This window comes from Barbatula barbatula, assembly GCF_947034865.1.
Source record: "Barbatula barbatula genome assembly, chromosome: 10".
Lineage (NCBI taxonomy): Eukaryota > Metazoa > Chordata > Actinopteri > Cypriniformes > Nemacheilidae > Barbatula > Barbatula barbatula.
In genome coordinates, this window is record NC_136773.1 from 13857880 (window position 1) to 13879355 (window position 21476).

General features: G+C 38.4%; 2 protein-coding genes across 4 annotated transcripts; one reads left to right on the plus strand and one right to left on the minus strand.

Annotated features, from left to right (window-relative positions):
* Positions 1-90: 90 nt before the first annotated feature.
* Positions 91-2502, minus strand: opa3 (outer mitochondrial membrane lipid metabolism regulator OPA3). Of its 2 annotated transcripts, XM_079465501.1 has the most exons (3): positions 2336-2502; positions 1435-1787; positions 91-835 (listed from the first exon to the last, which is right to left on the minus strand). In XM_079465501.1, the coding sequence occupies exons 1-2, from the start codon at positions 2475-2477 to the stop codon at positions 1456-1458; spliced, it is 474 nt and encodes a 157-aa protein (XP_079321627.1). In that variant the 5' UTR covers positions 2478-2502; the 3' UTR covers positions 91-835; positions 1435-1455. The 2 variants fall into 2 exon arrangements, with proteins under 2 accessions (XP_079321627.1, XP_079321626.1); XM_079465500.1 differs by having other exon boundaries at positions 91-1787.
* A 287-nt stretch (positions 2503-2789) lies between these two features.
* ppp1r13l (protein phosphatase 1, regulatory subunit 13 like) lies at positions 2790-13243 on the plus strand. 2 transcript variants are annotated; one of them, XM_079465714.1, is made up of 13 exons: positions 2790-3022; positions 6648-6733; positions 6901-7016; positions 7154-7685; positions 7915-8007; positions 8087-8166; positions 9408-9756; positions 9841-10247; positions 10342-10479; positions 11290-11423; positions 11506-11672; positions 11927-12120; positions 12379-13243. In XM_079465714.1, the coding sequence occupies exons 2-13, from the start codon at positions 6697-6699 to the stop codon at positions 12412-12414; spliced, it is 2283 nt and encodes a 760-aa protein (XP_079321840.1). In that variant the 5' UTR covers positions 2790-3022; positions 6648-6696; the 3' UTR covers positions 12415-13243. The 2 variants fall into 2 exon arrangements, with proteins under 2 accessions (XP_079321840.1, XP_079321839.1); XM_079465713.1 differs by having other exon boundaries at positions 2866-3022; positions 9826-10247; positions 12379-13229.
* The last annotated feature ends 8233 nt before the right edge of the window (positions 13244-21476 follow it).

Genomic DNA, 21476 nt, shown 5'->3' on the forward strand with positions numbered 1-21476 from the left:
GAGATGTATTATGATACTGCTGGCTAGTGCAAAACCATAATTTGGTTTAGAAGAAATTGAGCAAATATTTTCACAAAGAACTAAACGGTTAAAATATAGGCAATATTTTATTATCCGGAAAATTGTCCTTGTTATAAGTGTTTGTGAAGAGTGTTAATTATGTTAAACCGCAATGTAAACAAAACTTAACAAAGGTCAAACACACACTTTTACTGTGAACGTGCCTGTTAACAAAACTAGAATAACTTCTGTACAGTGATAGCAGTGCGTGCACAACCACTGTTGTCGTCTCTTCAGGCCATTTGTGGCACAACTACAAATATAACCATATTCAAAAAATACTTTCACATACAGTACAGTGTACAGTATCTCAGACCTTCTTTGTGCACAAGATATAAATTGAACATGGATTGTGTATGAAAGTGTATTAGTGCTGCCATCTACTGTCCAAACATACATCACAACTCACTGTTCAATCTTTTGATCTAAGGTTTACGCCTCAATGCTTGAAATTAGTTGCAAACACAATTTCTTTACAGGCCAAGTGGGACTACTTTGAACAAAGATATGTGGACTTGATACTATAAAATAGCATCATTCATACCTTAAAAAAATATGATTTTAACGTCAAGATGGATGATTTTTTTTGTTTATAGTTTCTTTGCTGTAATTTATATAAACACATTCGTTTTCTTGTATACAAAAAACAACCATAGATAATTTCGCTTTTATTTTACAATTATAAATATACACCAATATACACATGCCATATTGAACACAGCAGTCATGTACTGCAACGGGGACTTTCTTGCAGCAGATTCAGGGTCTCTTTATCCTAGTGTGAGAGAAACATCCATATTTATTATATGGAATGTCATTCAAGTATTCACAACTCAATTGCAATTTCAGATCACTTTAGGGGTTAACTGGTCATAGCAAGAAAATCAATGCTCAACCCAAATTCTATTTCAAGCTGAAATGTATAAAGCCATTTTCCCAAGAAACTGTGTCTGTTTGATAAAAAGAGGAAACCAAATCAGGAAATGATATGAACTCATGTTTAAACAGATTCTAATGTGTAAAGTAATAGGTGGCCAAAACTTTAAAAATGGCTAGACAGTATTATCAGATAACTAGTGCTTTTATTTGAGAATGACTTATTTCAACCATACAACGTTCAGTTAATGTTATGCTGGTGGCCAAACACATCACACACTGCCACAGAGTTCTCTGTTTTCTTCCTCATTTTTCAAAGCCCAGCTGTCTGCAGCAACAGCCAAGCAAAAGCAGCCTTATCTGCCCATAGGTTGATGTTTAGGCTAAACTCAGAGCTCTCTGTGTGTGCATGGCTGGGTCTACACTTAATATGTATGTGTATATGGCAGTGCTGCACCATTACTCGGATGTCGTGAACTCCATGGTCTCCGTCCTTACCCTTTTTGGTAATGCATATTGTTATTTGCTGCTTGGGGCTGCTGGAAGAGACAATAGAAGTCTATTAATCTCTCGGATTTGAGCGTCCATGGTTTCTGTGGCTAGTGCAATCTCTCCTAGTTGCGTCTGGAGATCATTAATGTTTTGTGCCAGTTCCTCTTCTTTGCGTCTTGAGTTGGCTGCCTGTCGGGAATATTCAAACACCATACAGCCTCCACCGATGATGAAAATAATAGCTTCACCGAGCAGCTCTGCTCCAAGCTCCGCAGCTGCATCTTCATTCAGGGGTTTGATGGAAGAGCCACGGAAACCCATGATCCTCATTTTGGTTCTCATCTCAATCCAGTGGTAGGCTACAGAGGAAACATGAAAAACAGGGGAGAACTATTGATTTGATGTGACCTAAGTAAAATTGACTAGCATAGCAACGTTAAGAAATACAAGGGCAATAAACAATAATGTCAGAGAATCATAGTTTAATTCTAAGGACTGTATTAATATTTACCACTAACATACAATATAAAATTGATTCATCCTGTCGGAATTATTAACTGATGTAAGACATCGTGACATTAGGTGGTACAAATTTAGCTACAAGCAGGCATTTTCAGTTACTAGCGGAGCTGTCAATGACACGATGAGTCACGCCCCCTTCAAAAAAACTCGAACCCCATTTGTTAAAGCGCAAGAATTGTCTGCTACCCCGTTGGTCTACGGATACAACCGTTGTCAAAAACACCAAATTACTTCATCGCAGCAGTCGTCATTGGCTAAACATCGGCGCAGGAGAGCGCCTATTGGCTGCGGCGTTCCTCCCTTGTTACCGCTAAACACACCTTTAGCATGGACTCACTGACATCACATCGTAACACCAGAATAACCTCGTCAAATGTCATCTTACCTTGAGCTGGCGGAAGGCAGATATAATTCTTGAAGAATTCACTTTGGCGAGCACCTGCTTTTATTCTGTTAGCCACCGGTTTGCTCAATTGTCGTATGCCCACATAGAGCAGCTTTGCGATTGGAAAGGCACCGACAACCATCTTGGAGGAAATGCGTCATCTGAGGAGGCGGGACAGGGCGACGCACGTCTAGTCACGATGCAGCGTGTAATATTAATGACGCAATATTCATATTCATGAGCGGAATTCCCGAATTATTTAGTTTTGATGATTTTAGGGAAAATATACTTGCGGTATTCCTCCGTTTGTATAGTTTCTCCGTCTTCTTAAATCACCCTTAGCTTGTTTTCATATATAACGTTGTTTTTTATGAAACACATCACAAATTGCTCAAAATGAAAATCTTTATAAAATGAATTTTAAAAATAAGTAACAAGCGAAAGAAATCTGTTCTGGTTGGCGCCACGGCGCATTGTTTACCTGCACCAGCTGTGCGTCCGAAAGCGCATCGTTGCCTGGCTCGGGTTTCAGTGAAACAGTGGGCTGGACTGTGAACGATACATCAAAACTTCACAGGCGAGAGTTAAACGCGCTTTACAAGAAGCCATGTAACACATCTCTTGCTCCCGGGACTCAGTTCTAGCAGTTACGATACGAGAACTTCAAAACTATTGCTACTATTCAAGGTACAGAACTGTATTTGATCTCTGTGTGAAACCGAATCAGACTTCGGATTACAGTTTAACTTTTGTTAGTTTATTTGACTAGTCGAGGCGATTGTGTAGCGACCATTACGTTAGGCCATTCCATAGCGCATCATCAGCACTTGTTGCATTTATATATATATATATATGTGTATATATATATATAGAGAACGACGGGTTTCGATGTTTTTAAGTCGTCTTTGTTAGGGCATGTACGAGGAGTCATTCCAGGCAGTTCTGTAAGTTAATAGGAATCAGATGTTTTCAAAGAGGACGGAGGGGCCAGGGCAGAAGAAAACTGCTATTTAAAATCAGTCTCTCATTCGGAGGTTCATTATATAACTTGAATGAGGTCTTTGAATCAATCAAAAGCCTATTTGTGCCGTATTAATAAAGATACAGTATTGTAATATTGTTGGTTAGAATGTATTACATTAACAGGCCCCAATATATACAGTATAGAACTGTCAACGTACAAAGCGGTTTTTAATAACATTGTTACATGGTTACAAACATTTTGGTGTAAAACTTATACGTTTATTGTGTGGCCATACTTCTATGATTATTCTTAGCGTTTTCTTGTATATTGCATTTTTGTGAACTGTACTAACTGTGTCTCGGGCTGTTTGTATAGGCACAGAATAAGTGTTACCTGTACAATAAACTCTTGCATCTTGAATCATTATCCGTGGTTTAAATATAGTAGACATAATAATAAACAAAACAATATTTATATTTGTTTAGGTTTATCTATTCTTAAACCATAAAACCACAAATTGACCATAATTAAGCTGTGATTACAAATCAAGTCAAATGACAGTTAATTCATGTTTACTATAATAAAACCATGATTAATCTAATTAAATGTTTAATGGTTTGATTTGTTCAACATGCACCAGATGTTTTGATCAACAATCTGCTTCATTGTTCAATGTACCAAAGCTGGTAAATTAGCACCTTTTTGTCAGTGATGGGAACAGGCCCAATTCTAGCATGCAAGCCGGACCTATCATCTGATTTAATGCTACTGGAACCAGCTTAACTGCATATCTGTCTAATTCTTGTCTTGCTGCAACACGTTCTCAGTTGGCTCAATGATCCATAAATTTACTCTATAAAGACAAGCGTTTGCGTGACAGCGGAATCATGAAGGCCTGTTCTAGTCTACTTTACTGTTGAAATGAGAGGGATTTTTTACATCTTGTGGGATTCACAAGGAATGTTAAACTAGGACTTTCGAGGAGTTGAGACATTCCAGACGCAAATGTTATTGCATGCAAATCTGTGTAGACTCTTTGGAGTGCCTTTAGGGTAGGGCTGTACACAAACAAAACGTTCTCTTAAAAACAGCATTGGTAGTATAGGGGAGCGAGATCTGTGAGTTTTACACTTGTGTATAACCCAGCCATGGTATTTGGGTGAGTAACAGGGTATAGTCATGCAGGCTTCTGTGGTGGGGCATTCATTGTTTGAAAATAACCTGACACTCCCTAATGCTGCCGGTATCCTGTGTTGCAATCCAAAAGCTTATTGCTGTGCTGTCTATTTGATCAAATTTGTCTAGATTACTGAGCTGATTGCGACAATGAATTCTAATGCAACATGTTTAGGTCTGCTACTTGTAGATTTATGTTTTTGCATCTGGCATGTTTTTGTTGATTCTTCAGTCAAGGGCTAGCTTGACACCAGGAAATTTTCCTCCCATGGTTTAGCTATGAATCAAGAGTAACAATAGGGTTAGGTACAGAAGTCTTTTGCAGTCACTCATTGGTCCATGTCATAATAAAGGTGGGGACATTAGTAGGAAATACTAGATTCCACCCCTCCTTAAATATAGACTTTCTCTATACTTTTCAAAGTAGCCCTTTTATCTAGCTGTGCAGTAACAATAGGTATTTTGTACTCGGGGTTCTAATCCAAGCATCATGGAATCAGTGCAAATGAAAATGATAAATTAGCAGGACTACACACACAATACACTTTTGTAGTACTAGTTTCCGTACCTAACCAGTGTTCAGTCTTGGTATGCAGTATTTGTGTGATTGATTTTTATACTTAAAGGGATACTTTGACCAAAAATGAAACTCACCTTTGAGTTGTTCCAAATCTGTATAAACTGACTACCATAGTAGGAAAAAATACAATGGTAGTCAAAAGTGCCCCAGAACTGTTTGCTTTCCTACATTCTTCAAAATGTCTTCTTTTATGTTCAACAGAACAAAAAAAAGATAAAGTAATTATATGGGTGTCAATGGGGGGCAAGATCTGTTTGGTTATAAGCATTCTTATAACTTTCTCTGTTTTCATCAGAACAAATACATTTATACAGATTTTTTTAACAACTCCCAAGGTGAGTAAATGATGACATCATTTTCAATTTTGGGTGAAGTATCCCTTTAATCCGGTGAATGTCCTCCTCATAATAAATCATTACAGTACTACTTTGGTAAGGACCTGCATACATTCTAAACCTGTTACTCTTTTTGAACTCATGTCTCTGTTTGTTCTCATCAGTCAGATTCTGACACACCCTTGCTCTCTTAAAAATATTTCTTTATGGTGTCAGTGCATAAAGTATTGTAATGTCTGAGATGTGTCATGAATGCTCTCTTTCAGACACACTGTGATATATTTGAGAAACACATTTCTGCAATAAAACATTCCTTAGATGTTTAAAACCGTGTGCACTCATGAGATAATTGTAAGAATGTCATAGAGGTTTGGACAAAATCTTTTTAATCTCACTCATAATTTGTGTGGCTGCTGTGGTTATTAGTCTACGTTCACATCAACAATTACAGGGTTAAGCCTGTTTACATACTTCAGAAAAGTATACTGTACTAGTTGAGATTTGCGTGCAAATGAATAACATGTTACCTGGAAAGCCGTATCATGCATATTACGACGGACAGAGGGCATTCATAGCAACTGATTGGAAAAGTGCGTTAAGATAGAGAACAAGAACAGATGTTTTTTGTCACCACACCTAGTAGAAAGCACTGATAGCTTTGTCTTTTTGCTTTCTGCTTCAGGCTCAGAATGGGCTAGGTCTTCTTATCACCATGCTCGAGAGTTATTATTAACTCGTGTCACTCTCAAATTCGCTGAATTCCGACTCTCTTCCAAACAAGAGTGCAAAAACACTTAAGCTAAAGTGCTAAACTTTCAGCCACACAAAGGCGAATCAACCTATTGAGGGTTAATAAATACTGAACTGTAAGTGAGATTATGAGATTATAGTCAGACTGGCTCTATGCTAAAAGTCCAGACTGAAAATCTGGGCAAAAGTCTAGAAGTGTATTTGAGCCTTAAGCAAATCATTCTTTGCGATTGGTTAGTTTACATAAATTATTTTTATTATTTTCAAAACTATGCACCACTCCCTCTCAAGTCCAAATCTCAAGGCTTAATCTTTCCAATAAATCACAAGCCCACACTAACATGTTATAACAAATTTTCTTCTTTGTTATATGTTATGTTACAACAACATATTGAATGTGTGCGGGTGAAGGTATTCTTTCAGTTGTATGAGTCAGTACAGTGGTACTATGCTTGTTTGATTTTCGCGTGCAATGTGACAGATTAATCTGCTCTTGTTTTCATTTAGGTTGCGGTGAATGAATTGGAGGTCACAAGTTTAGGAAAACAGAGACACCATGAACTCCCAAGGCAGCTATGCCAGTAGCTTTATCTGTAAGTATTTTAACATAACTGAATCATAATACGGTGCTTATTTTCTGTTTGTGGACAATGCAGGTATGTTACTTACAAGCAATAATGTAACATGTCCTGTTACACATGAGTGCTTTTTTCAGTATAACTACTTACATTTAATTTAAGGTTTTGTGTTCATGTTTTAGTTCAGTCCATCAACAATGATCTAAATGCGTCTCTGGCCACGGCAGATGAGCTGTCTCGAGAGTTCAGCTCTCTTCTGCAGGAAGCGACTCCTGCCGTGCAAACCACTACTGCACAGGTAGAGAACAAGATATAGCTGTTCTTATTCTATTTTAGACATTATTCCATCTTATGAGTTTCAAAAGAGTCTAGAACCAGCATCATTTTCAAAAGTGGGAATTTTATCGTTTACTCTTGTTTGTTGGCTTTTTGCAGAGTTCCACCCCCAAACCCCAAAACAGCAGCAATGACAGTAGCAGTTTCTATAGTGCAAACAAGAATGGAAATGAGAGCATCAAGTCCTTTTCTCAGGACTTTCTCAGCTCTACAAGCAGCCTGACCACCGGATCCAACCAACGCTCCCTTGACTCCTCCACGAGCAGAAAAGAATCTAACCTGGACAAAGCACCCAGCATGATATTAAAGACTGCATCTCCTAGTCCTTTAACCCAGCAGAACCCCCCTTTTATGTCCCACAGAAACCACTCAGACACACAGTTTACCTACGACCAAATGACACCCCCTAACATGTCTCCCAAAACCATTAGATCTCTTGGCATGGCATCACTGAGTTATGGGGAGCCAACGGCCTTATCCAGCCCCAGCTATGACAGCAAATCAGCTCGTAGTATGGTGCAGCCTTTAGCTAGTCAGTTGGCTTTGGCTTCGAGTCCCAGGCCAGCTCAACCTTTTAGTCAACAAGCTGTCAGTACGCTACCACGCAACTTTCAGCCATTCAGAACCTTGGGTAATGCAATTCGATCTCTTTTGTTCTTTTATTGTTATATGTTTATATCAGAATCAACACTATTATTTACAGTAGTGAGTAATATAAGATGCAGTATAATTGTTTTTTGTTTGCTCTTTGTCTACGGTTAACTGTTTGCTTAGTTGTCTGATTTCATGTATTGACATTCTGTTGGCTTCTGGACTAAGACTGTTCTGCAATTGATTTTTTCCATAATCATCATCTATAGAGGAGGGAATGCAGAAGCAGAAGAACCCCTCTAAGTGGAATGAGACAGACCTGGATGTGTCATATGAGAGAAAGCCTCACCACACCTACGACAGTAAGTCCTTAACTGTACAGTAAGCACATCTAAATGTGAGTAGCCCATTCATTCGCTCAATGTTTTCTTTGTGCCGCAGAGAATGAATGGATCAGACCATCTGTACCAAACAGTAACTGGAAAGAATCAAACCTGGATGCTCCTCCTTCCACTAAGAAGGTAGGCAAATGTTGTGGGGTGTGTGTAAAAGTGGTTGTTGTTTGTTTAATTTTGCCCAGGGCACAATTGGAATAATTTCTACAGTTGAGTTCCCTGGAACAACTGATAAAAGGAATCTGGACTAAAGATTTCTATAAACAGAACTGATTTCTCACATTTTGTCGTTCTCACTTTCTTTAAATCAATTTGCACCTTTCTCAGCTGTGTTCTTCGGCCCTTTATTTTCCATTATTTCTTCTTGGTTGGTTGTTTCAAATATAGTTGTTCTGGAGGTCAAATCCCATTTATTTTTACTCACTAGATAAATCGATTTTTAACAGTAGTCTATAGATCTTTCAAGACAAATCTACCGAAAACACAATGCAGGTCAGCGAAAGTGACATATCTCTCAACATCAACTTAAATGTTTAATATAATTAGTGTATATAAATTATAGTATATAAAAGTGTTTTTCACAATTTTGCAATTTGGAAAGGCAGCTTTAAAGTAAATACAGTTAGTATAAATGGTAGAGTTACAAGGAAAATAAACACAAAATTATGAAATATATATAATACAAATGATTATATATATTATTATATATATTATAGGTATTATTGTTTCATAAGATATACATTAATGTGTAATATGTCCAATTAAGAAGGCTCTATTGACAGAAATGCAATATTATATACATAACTTTGTCTTCAGAGGTGTATAAAGACCTTACATAATGACGGGTTATGTTTCTATTACCTTAGAATGAGCTATTTCTAGCTACATACACCGCGGGTCCCCTTACATGGAATTCGCCATGTTGTTTCTACAGTAGTCCTAAACGGACAAACCGTTCTACAGAGCGCATTTCTTTGTAGTGCTTTGAAATGGAGGGGGGGAGTGGTGGAGTGAACCGCTAGATGCCGTTAAATTCTCCACATTGCACTTTTAGCGATACTTCATTTAGAAACGTCTCTCTTTTATTTGGTGAATTTAGTCAATCTCTGTCTGTGAATCTCTGCGCAAAAGCTGATGATTTAATTAAGATGTTTTAAATGAGACAGACATAAAAAACATGTGTAGTGCTGTGGGTCCTCAGGAATGAAGATGCAACTACTTCTGGGATCTGAAAAAGTGGGCAGCCCCTATGTATTTTTCTTATTGAATAATAATACCTTCCAGGAAATGAGAAAGTATAGACAATTCACATTAAACATGCAACAGCTGTTACAGTTTCTTATGTGCCTTTCTTCTTGCTGTCTTAGCTTCAACCCTCTTACAGCTCACTTCCACGGAACACCCGTATCTCTGTGCCTTCTGATCATCCCTCAAGCCCCAGTTTACCTTACGGCCCTCAACCAATCATCTCCCGCATCTCCATTCCTCCTACACACACTGGAGTCCGCAAGCATAGGCCCATTCCCCTCTCTGTCATCATGAGGCTTCAAAACCCCGGATATGCTTTCGCTGACTCCAGATATACCCCTGATCCAGTTGGAGAACAAAAGCCAGGAATTTACAGACAAACGGTTCCCCTACCTAAAGAGTACTTCCGGCCTGTTCAAACACCTCAGCCTCAGCAACCTCAGAGACAACCAGCCTACTATAGAGAAGGTACCCTGGTACCAATCGCATATTTTTATTGATCTTTATTTAACCTAATTTGATGTTTTTCATATGAAGTACTCCACTCTGCAGATGTCGATGCCGAGTTTGAGAAACAGGAGAAACAGGACACTGCTACAGATGAGAATAAGGTGGAGGAACCTGAGATGCTTCCTCGACCTCTGAGCCCCACACGGCTGCAGCCTGTGGTGGCCCCTGAAGCAGAAATGGTCACTGATGTAGAAGAACTGATACGGATCCGCTCCGAGTTCCCCAGGGCGCTTAAGAGACGGGGCTCCATCGATGCTTCTCAACCCTCGAATGAGATGCCAATTTCCCATCCCAACCATTACAAGCAGATGATCAATAAACTGTTTCACAGAAGGAGCCGCATCAAAGAGGAACCGGTTGCCGAAAGCGCAAGCTCTTCGGATGAAGAAGAGAGTCCAAAACCTGCTTCAGTACCTGTCACAGAGATACAGGTCTCATGTGAACAGAAAGTAAGGGACGACACAATAAATATTGCTCAGAAACAACAGACGTAAATTACAATTAAGGAGATTTTATTATTTAATCTCGTAACTGTTTTCACAGTATCTTCGGTCTATCTTACGGAAGAGTAAGAAATCCTCTAAACCCGGCCCCCGCAAAGCTCACCTGAGCCCACTGGTACTGATGCTGGATGGGGCTTTAGTAGGAGAACTAGAAACCGTACAGAAGGCTGCGCAGGAGGTACGTCACAACCTTCATTTAGATTCTTTGGTTTGATTTGAATATCTGTGTATGTAATTGCGGTACTTTGTATTGGAATTTCGTTTTCCCTCAAAGCCAATAGACTTTGTTACTTTACAAAAACGCATTTGAAAACTAGAAACAAAGACATATTATAAATTCAGTAGCGCTACAGTTTACCATAAAGGGACAGTTCACTCAAAATTTAAAATTCTGTCATGAATTACACACACTCGAGTTGTTCCAAATCTGCATAAATGTATTTGGTCTGTTGAACACAAAGAAGGATATTGGGAAGAATGTTAACAACTGGGATTTCTGGGGTAGTCAAAAAATGGTTGTCAAAGGTGCCCCAGAACTGTTTGTTTGCAGAACCTGTGTTGCAAAAATCAGCATTCATTTCTTCCCAGAAATAATTCTCAAATCTTTGCTCTGCAACTTGACAATCCATTGTATTCATGTTGCTCGTATCTTACTGTTTTTGTTTTGACAATCCTGACCTCCATGGAACAAAAACCAGAAATTATCCCATGTCAAAGAAAGCGGAGCCCCAGAACCCCTCCCGCCCCATTACATAATGACTAAGGACCAATGGCAGATTTACTGGCCAGACTAAACTTTTCCAGAAAGTTCACTTTGTTTGCTGCAGTGAACTAGGTCTTTTCAGCTACAGCTTGGCAAGATTTTGTAGATCATGGCCAGATCATGATTTTGTTTTGCATTTTTAAAAGTTAACTTAACACGCCATCTCAAAAACACAACACTCATGTATTTCATAAAGCAACATTAAAAGAAAATGTATGTGTGTAGATAAGCGATCCAAGTCTGGCCAATGATGAAGGAATCACGGCCCTTCACAATGCTATCTGTGGTGGACACTTCCCATTGGTTGAGTTCCTGGTACGGATTGGAGCTAACGTCAGCGCTCCAGATAGTCACGGCTGGTGAGCTTCATTAATTTAAGTGTGTATGTACGTATATAGGCTATGTGTGTGAGTATATGTATACATTCTTATCGTTCGGCAGGACACCCCTTCACTGTGCTGCATCTTGTAATGATCTGGGCATGTGCGAATTTCTGGTGAGGAACGGAGCAGCGGTCTTGGCAGTAACAGACAGCGATGGAGCCACGGCAGCACAGAAATGCGACCCGTATGCGGTGAACTTCGAAAAGTGCGAGAGCTTCTTAAGAGGTGAGGATGATTTCATCACGCAAACAGACCTGAAATGTGTTTTTAATAGTTATATATAGCTTGTCACAATGATCTCAACATTTCTGAATCAGTCATTACACTCATAACTTATAAACATTTGGGCGGAGATTAAATTGAATACACACTTATAACAGAGCACTAGTGAATAATCCGAGCAATTGAGAATGATGCATTTTAATTTGCTATTATTATGCGCCTGCACTCGTCCAGTTTCATGGTGTGTTTGTGTTTAGGTGTGGAGGAAGTGATGGGCGTGGAGAACAGTGGGGTGGTGTACGCTTTGTGGGGATATTCTGCCCAGGCTCCAGACGAGTTGAGCTTTAAAGAAGGAGACATGGTGACCATACTGCAGAAGACTGAAGGGGTGGACTGGTGGTGGGCTTCACTGTGTGGCAGAGAGGGTTTCGTACCAATCAACTACTTTGGTGTAAGAAGAGCTCAATTACAAAAACACATGATAAAAAAATCCAACTATAAGCCAGTTCTATCCATCTGGTACCGGTGTTCTCCACCAATATTAATTGTAGTCATGGAAAAACAGCCATTTGTCATTTAAGCTCTGTATAATCCTAAATGTACCTTAGCATTTTAGGGTAATTTATTAAGGGTCTTCCTTAAAATATATTTTTTTACAATATTTTATTATTTATTTAATGCTTTCTGTTTCTCTCTTTCTCCTTTGCAGCTTTTTCCAAAAGTGCGGCCAAGAACACTATGCTAAAGCACAGAAGCCATCTGCAGACTAAACTGACGTGTATTTGAAAGTTAGATTTTCTCCCTCTAAATTGTATATTGAGAAAATCGAAATGGATTGTGAACATTCACACTGCAACAGATGTTTTTCACCTCTAATAAATCACAGCAACGTTTGTGATTGGAAGTCATTCACTGGGAACTAATATAATCCCAAGTAAATTCACCTCATCCGTTCCCGTCTATGAATCAACCAACGTTTATTTCTATTTTGGTCTGGAAGTCGGTGCTTAGCGTGCTACTTAACTGATTCATTTGCCATTAAAAATACATTTTTCACCTCATGAGAATACCGTTCCGTGACTTTAGTTCAAATGATGTTACACATTTAATTTGGTAAGAGAGGCTCATTGTCTGTCTTGACTAATCTGAGGGACTGATCAAAAAGGAAAGGAATTCATTTGTCTGTCAGTGTTGTTTTTGTCTGTGTATATTGCCTGCGAGTTGTTTATTAGTTGTTAATTCGTAATGATTCATAGATGCATTTGAACGAATGGTGGCCTAACTCAACTTTTGATTATTAATAGTATTTTATATAACTTGTTCGATGTTTTTATACATAACATATAAGTACATCTTTTCTTCTGAGAATAACATATACTTTCCATGTGGGTTGTGTTCTGAACGTTTGCATTGTTGAAAGAAAGGTTTAATTGGGTTTTGTTGGTTTTTACTGGGTGGTTGCATCAGCCTTGTTGTATTGACTGTGACTGTTACAAGATGATAGACATTTTTGTAACACTCTTGCACAAAAGTAACTTTAATAAATAAATCTGCACTTATGTGATGTGTTTCATACATGGGTTGACAGAAAGAGTGTACAGTATGTGTGCCAACATGTGTAACAAAGTCACCAGCAGAGGGCAGAGTGAGCTTTTGTTTCACAACAAACCCTACTTTACCCTTGACCTCTAGTGGCCACTTAACTAGTGTATGATCCTCATTTTCTTAGTATCAATCCTCTATTGTATTTTCTTATTCATTATGGCGTTAAACTATATTCTATGGTGTCATGAATATATGATTTGAAGCATTATCTAGCATTATGTTTACTTGGTTCTTATTAAGGCAGAAGCTAGTAATTCATCTTTTTAATTAAGTTCCAAAGGATTTTATTGATATGCATGCTATTCTATGAAAGTCATGTTTATTCATCCTAATGCATTCCAGCTAGAGTTATGCCAGCACTATATGAGAATTATTTCATAGTCATTAAAATATAACTTCGGGCATAACCTCAACACAAACCACCACATGTACACAGCAGAAATAGCACTGGGCAACTAAACCTTAAAATGTTGCATTTATAATATTTTATACTTGTGGATGATTACATAAGTCTCAAGTGGGCTTTATTCACCATGTTAAGTGTTCAGAGAACCATGGACTGAGTAAACATCATTGTGTACTATAGTTACAGCTGGGTACTCATGTATGGAGAGATCTCTGCTTATAACAAAGCCAGATGTCCTGCGCGCCTGTTGTATTATGAAGCATAGAGTACAGTAGGACACTTTATATACATTTGTTTTACAAATATTCTAAATACCCCAGTGGCGACCACATTTCGATTTTATATAGATAAAAACCATAATTACATGATGTAGCTTGTTCATTGAGCTTTAGACACACACATGTTCAACTTTTTTGTAAGAGCTATTTTTTATGTAGGACTATTGTTTGGAGCAGTCAGCAAATGTATTGAATGGTGATCGCATGAAGGTAGAACTGGTTTGATGCCTCATTGAAACCCTATTATGATAGAGGTGAGTAAGAATTGAGTGCTTTTAGACTTCAGACAGAAACAAACCCTGAATCCACAGTCTCACCTGAATGCTTTTCACCTTTTTTAGTCTCATATATCTCTCCGACCTCATCCCTTCATTCCCCCTATCTTGTTTTTACCTTGTTGAGTTCCACTTCACTGCCAGCTATCGTCTGCTTCATTCCCTCTTGATTCCCTCTCTCATGCTCTCTTGCTCCTTCCATGTGTTTTTTTTTCGTCTGCCTCCCTCCATTTTTTCCACCGCTTTCTCAGACACACTGTTAGTCTAGAGATGAGCTGGCCATTATTAGAGATGGCATTTTGGACCATCAGCTCTTGACAGGCCCGCTTGATGTGACAGGGCAGCGTACGTGCAGCTCAAAACAAATAAATGTGTAATCAGCCTCCAACAGATGGGCTTTTCCGATGCTTCTACTCTGAAAGAGAGAAAGGGGAAAAATTGAAAAACGATTACAATGGAAAATGGTGTGGTTGAAATCAAAAGCTGTAAACGTTGTCTTCATCTCTCTCACTGGAGGAAAAACTACCTGTCAGTTGAATATGAGACGATATATATTTTTGTGTTTGAAACTAAACACATACAGGGGGAAAAGCATTGGTGTTTTGGACCAGAATGGATTATCGGATGAACCAAACATATGAAAAAACCATAGAGTATATAAGACAAGACTCAAAGCTGGGTCCCTTTATACAAACTACTATAGAACATCAAACAGTACTTCAAATTTTTTTGCAGTTACTTTTATATCTTGCTATTATGAAACACATTGGCACATCATGGCAAAACAGCTTCTTAACATGACAACAAAGCAACCATGCAAAAGGCACAAAGTGAGGTATTTATCACATAAACTCGTACTCATGAGACTGGACAAACACTTTATGAGTCAATCTGCATGATCCCTTCTTTCTACTTCCCTGTCCATGAGCCCTGGGGTCATAAATGTTGAATGTTCTTTAAAGGCTGAGCACTAAGTCATTATTGCACAATATATTGGCTTTATAGGATTAACACCCAGAAGATCGCTCTGTCAACAATGAGTTTCTCATGCTTCAGGCATGACCATACAGAGCAGCCAATGGCAAACAAACAGAACTTCTGTCGTGAATAACATACTGACTGACTGTATGATTATATACATGCATAGTCATCACAGATATTTTTCCGTCATCACTGAGTAAGTGTAACATCTGCTGACCAGAATGACTATTCTGTTATTCTTCTAACATTACATTACATGATTAAAGAACTGGTAGGATACCATCATCTCTGCCCGGGATCTATCATTACTGTCATTGTTTTTGTTTTGCAATAGCAGCAGGTATGTGTTAAAAAATCAAATGGGAGGTATTCTGTCGATTGTGACAGAACTGTGCTGTCACACAGTTATGTAGCCAAATCTGTGCTGGTTTGTATTGGCCGGCTCCAGTTTTCCCTTAGATTTGTCTCCTAATGCTGTGACGTAAGCGTGACGTCAAAAGGGGTCTATAGTTATAGAAATACAGCATATAAAAGACAACACTCACATTTTGTAGATTTTACATTTGATAACTTACCGGAAATTGCCTCAGCCGCCTACTGTTGCTATGGTTACCTTTGCGAGAGGCTTTTCTGGGCCTTTTTGCGACTAAGCGGTCTTGCTTGCCAACATGCTGCTTCAAGAGATGGTCATTTTTGTTTACAGATCTTTAAAAAAATGTAATTAAAGTTTCTTGAGGCAGCTGGTTTTCAATTTAACAACACTCAGATGTATTTATGACACAATAATTCTATCCACTATTCTGGCAATGTTTTGTATGTTGGCTTTCTCATTTGTAGATTACAAACGCATACATTCACACAGCCTGCGAAAGGGGCAAAGAGACAATGAGAGCCATATAAAAATACATTCTCCTTCGTTTTTTCCACTCTTTCTTCTCTTTACTCTCCCTTTTTTCCACAGCCCTGTTCTTTATACCCTCCTGCCCCTCTTGCTGTTCCCCCAGAGTAATGAATAATAGAGGGATGCTTGTCTTCTCTCCTTCCTCCGGTTAATCTGGCCTCGCCTGGCTGCCCTCTCCATCCCTCCTTTTCTATCTCTCAGCCGTTCTTTAATAAATCATTCAGGGTTTGAGGACGACAAGACCGTCAGTGGCAGCAAGTGGAGGAGAGCACCACTAAAGACATCCCATCCAGCCATTTCCTCTCTCTCTCTTTCTCTCTCTCTCTCTCTCTTTCTCTCTCTCTCTTCCTTTGTCCTATGTCTGTTTGTTCTTTTTTTCTCATGAGACACATGTTGATGTTGTTTAAAATCTGGAAGACAAAACTTCCTTTAAGCAGAATCTTTAAGCAGCTTGTTTTCATAGTTTGTCAAGCCCACAAGATTTTTATTTTAGTTGACAGTCCACCCTGCTGTGTCCAAGTTAGCATTGCAGTGGTGACCTAAAACAGATTTCATCTGTGACCCAACATGAAGGCCAAATATCAGACTCAGACCTAAGAGAGAGAGAGAGCCAGGAAAGAAAGCCTAAAGGATGTGTTAGAAATGTATGCCTGGCTTCGTTCTGTATGCACTTTCTCTTGAACCCTTTAATCACTCTGTCAGTCATTACCTCTCCTTCTTACTCCCATTCTCTCTGATCTACATACCTCTGTGATTTCAGCTCCTCCTAAAATAAATCTTTTTTTTGTTTCTCTTTTAACGTTGTCCATTTTTCACTTTCTTGTATGTCTGTCTTTCTGCCGCCTGTCTTGCTGTTCTTCTGCAGGTTCAATTACGTTTAATCTGCCTCCATTAACACATTTCCTTTCAATTCCTTGGTTCACAGTATTAATCACTTTCATTGCCACAGAATCTGACACACACACACACACACACACACACACGCACACTTTTTTACTCTCTTCTGAAAGGTGTTCCCTCTGTGAGTCTAATCCCTTAAATAGGCACTTGGGCATTTATTTCATTATTTCTACTTCTTCACTGTCATCAGAATCCCACTTAACCTTAAAAAAATCCTCAGCATATGTGAAATAGCATGTGTGTGTGTGTGCATATTTTGAAGATCTATCACAGCTCATATTGTGACCACGTCATGTCATTTATTCTTGTCTGATGTGGTCAGTCATTGTAAAACTTCCTTTGTCTCCTTGGTCTTAATAACTTGTCGTTTCAGTTCACGCTGCGGGTAAACTAAATGGGAAGGAGAAAAACTGCTGTGCCAAGTGAAAATATGCCCTTCTTATTAAAAAGAGAGACCGATTGCAGAGGAGGGGAGAGCTGAAGAGAGTTATATCATCATTTCTACGGCTAACCTACACTCATAGCAGTATTGTCTCCTGAAGCACAACACCTCGCCAGCATTTCTCAGCTATGTTGCGTTCGGCCTCATCTGTTGTAATGCGATTATGTTAGTGTGAGAAACTCAATGTGCTTGTGACTCACGGCCAAACGTGTGTGTGTTTGTGAAAAACACAGCAATTGATTTATCTGAATAAAACCAAGAAAATAGGAAAATTTAGGGCTATCTTTGCATTCACAGCATCTATCATTTTGATGGTTTTGTAATATATAATGATATCAGTGTTATTGGTGGGCCTCTAGACCATAAGTGAGTAAAGCTGAATAAATAATCATTACTGTAAGAGCCCCGGGTTTAATTCAGGGTATAACTCTTAACTTGGCTGAAAGCACTCATGATTCAGTCTCCACAGACTGGTCTGCCTGTATAGCTGTAATAATGTACATCATTTAGTTTCTTCTGTCTCCCTACATTGCTTCTATCCTTCTATTTGACCCTCCTTAATAAGTGGAATACATTCTCATTTGCCTTTTAATTAAAAGCATCTATTGACATTTTATATTCCCCTGACCCTTTTAGGCCTGTTTCGTATTTCTCCCAAGCGCTCTGAATGATGTCTGATTCTTGTCATTTTCACCTTGATACTGTATATTGCAGGTGCTTGGCAAGGTAGGTATTATTACTATTCCCTATGTTTGAGTTTAAGAGGATTTTAATCCTTTAAGTTCCTAATTATACACTAGGAAAAAAGAGGTTAAATCTGCTGTTTGTATACTTCTTTTAAATGAAAAATTGAAAGTTTTTCATTCTATTCCTATAATTGTTCTTTTCAGATATATAGTTGATATGCTTTTCAGAAAAATGTAGTTGTAAACTAGAATTGTTTAATACTGTTACACTTAAATGTATACTTCAAAGTACAGTATTATAAATTAAAAAGTGGGCCAATTTAGTCCCAAGTAGTATTAAATAGTACATTAAGTACTAGTGCTTATTACATAACTATACTTAAAATATATTTGAACTTCGCTTAAAAGGATAGTTCACCCAAAACTAAATACAAAATCTGTATACATTTCTTTGTTCTGATGAACACAGAGAAAGATATTTGAATTGGACTCCATTGACTACCATAGTAGGACAAATTACTTTATATTTGGTTGTCCATTGTCAACCATTGTCCTTTTTCCTACTATAGTTAGTGGGGTCTTAGAACTGTTTGGTTACAGTCATTCGTCCAAATATCTTTGTGTTCAACCAACCAAATTCTTTTTTATAGATTTGGAACAACCAGAGAGTGAATAATTTATGACAGAATTTGCTTTTGTGGTTTTACTATCTCTTTAAGTAAAAACAGCATACGTGAAGATCACTTGTTGAATTATGACATGAAACTGATCCATTTTTTGCCTTAAACATGAATGACGCATCACATTGTGTATTTTTAAGAAGTGTGCAATTTAATGCAATGTGTTCAGTCATTCAGTTTTTGTGTCACAAATGAGAAAACAAATCCTACGGACTTTAAGGTTTGTAGTGGGGACCCAAGTCAGGGAAAAGAATGTCAGAGACAACCTAGCAACCAAGTATACGTTGAAAGCATTTAGAACGCAGTTGCACACAGACAAAGGTAAAGGTCTTAAAAATCTTTTGTTATACTAGTGTGCAATAAATTATACTGTACATTTTCATCCACCCCCGTATGTAAATAGCTCAAGGATAAAGTCAAATTCACTTTAAATGCACCGGGTTTACTAAAGCCTGTCTAAATACTGACCATTAGAATACCTTTATTAAAATATTTGGATGAGACAGCTAACAATTACATGGCTGAGGTGTTATTGAATATTGAGAAAAGCTAAACGTGCTTCCAAGCAAATCTGGACACACATCATCTGAGCTTCACAGAGGGAGGTAAAGCACAGGAGACAATAGCATAGATAGGCAGTGGGATTTTTGTGGGATTTCCTTTTTTATCCCATCCCTCCATTCTGATTATTCTTTCAACCAATTTCACCCCCTCCTCTCTCCCTGAGATAAATAACTCCTGCCTCCAGAGGCACAGAACAGTGCTGGAACATTCCAGGAAAGATAAGTGATTCTGATGACTGCTGATACTTGCCATGTAACGCCACGCAGAACAGAAAATTGCACAAAGACAGCATCTCTTCTACAGTGATGTGCTGCCTGCAGCCAGAGCTGCTGCTCAGCTCGCCTCGTACACACACACACACACACACACACACATACACACACACAATCTCATTCACACACACACACACACTCTTACACACACTTTGTCAGCAGTTAGGCCGGGTTTTACAGTAGATCTAAAGAAATTATGGAACTTCTCTCACAGCTCAAAGTCGCTGGCGAATCTATCCACAGGCCTGCTACACTTTTCCTTTTGAAAATGAAGATTAAAGCACAACGGAAACATCCAAATATAGCCATTGGGTTACTGGGAAACAAAATGCAGCTATTGTTTAATAGCTGTTCAAACGGCACAGGACAGCTTATTATTGAAACCATTGAAAGCTGTGGGATTTCGAATATAAATACAGACTTAAATGATCGGGGAGATGCATTATCTGTTAATAAAGCTCTGCACCAGAGAGTCTACTTAAAAGGATGCTATTAACCAAAACAGCCATTAAAACAGAGCGGAACAATGCAAATGACTCAGCAGCCGTTCTTTTTTCTGTGATTCATTCAACACTAAATTGCAATATCCCCCTCACAGCAGAGGAGAGTCATTGTGGATGTGAGAAGGTGGTGTGAAAGGCTCTATAAGATTAGATGGGTGTCTGTGGAGGAACATCTCTCTCTGTGCCATTGCTGTGCTAGTTTGATGTTCTAGCAGTGAGAGAATTAGATATGTTGGGTTAGAGATGGAGTACATGTTGAGAAACTTGGTTCAGCTGCTGATTCGGTAATGAGCTTCTTCTTTTTACTGAGGTCGCTGTTTATGTGTGTACGTGAGTGTGTGTAACACTAGACAACAGTGTTGGGAAGTCGGTGGGAAACGTGCCAGATTCAGCTCAGCTTTCTTAAGAGGATTGTAATGTGACAAGTCATTAACTTGAGCTACCGTGGAACTGCAGTGAGTGCTGAGTAAAAAATGTGCTTTACACTTACGCATAAGCAGGTGAGACGGTTTATAACACAACTTTATAAACAGTAGGTGTGATATGTTATACATTTCATTAAACTCATGTCTGTCTTTGAAACACAAAATATATCTGAAGTTTTAGTGGTTTTGTTTTAATACAATGGAAGGCAATGGGGCCAATGTTGTTTTGTTACCAAAGGGACAGTTCACCCCAAAATGATGTCATGAATTACTCAACCTCGAGTTGTTCCAAATCGGTATATATTTCTTTGTTATGTTAAACACAAAGAAAGATATTTAGAAAAATGTTAGCGACTGAGATTTCTGGGGCACCATTGACTGCCACAGTAGAAACAAATGTAGGCCTAATGGTTGGCGCCCCTACTTTTTGTATTCCTGAATTCTTTAAAATATCTCATTTTTGGGTGAAAGGTCCCTTTAAAATATCTTCTCTTTTGTTCTGCTGGAGAAAGAAAGTCTTTGAAATGACGTGAGGGTGAAAAAGTTATTTTCGTGGGAACTATCCCTTTAAGCAGAGGTTAATGCTCTGGGATGGTGCTATGCACATGTAATTTTATTTTATTACAAAATAAACCATTGAATTTTGTTCAAAGACACGTTTGTGTACATTTTCCATTGATCACGGCGGCTGTAATGCATTAATAGAGAAGAGTATTCAAATATTAACCATCAAACATATTTTAATTGTATTTTCATTGGTAAATATTGATTTAATATTTGTGCATTTGTGGCTGAAAAGATCAGAATAGCAATTTGTGTTTTTGGCATCCATTATGTTCAAGTGTCTTACTTGATTCGTATGTTACAATGCACCGGGTGAGCTGCAGGT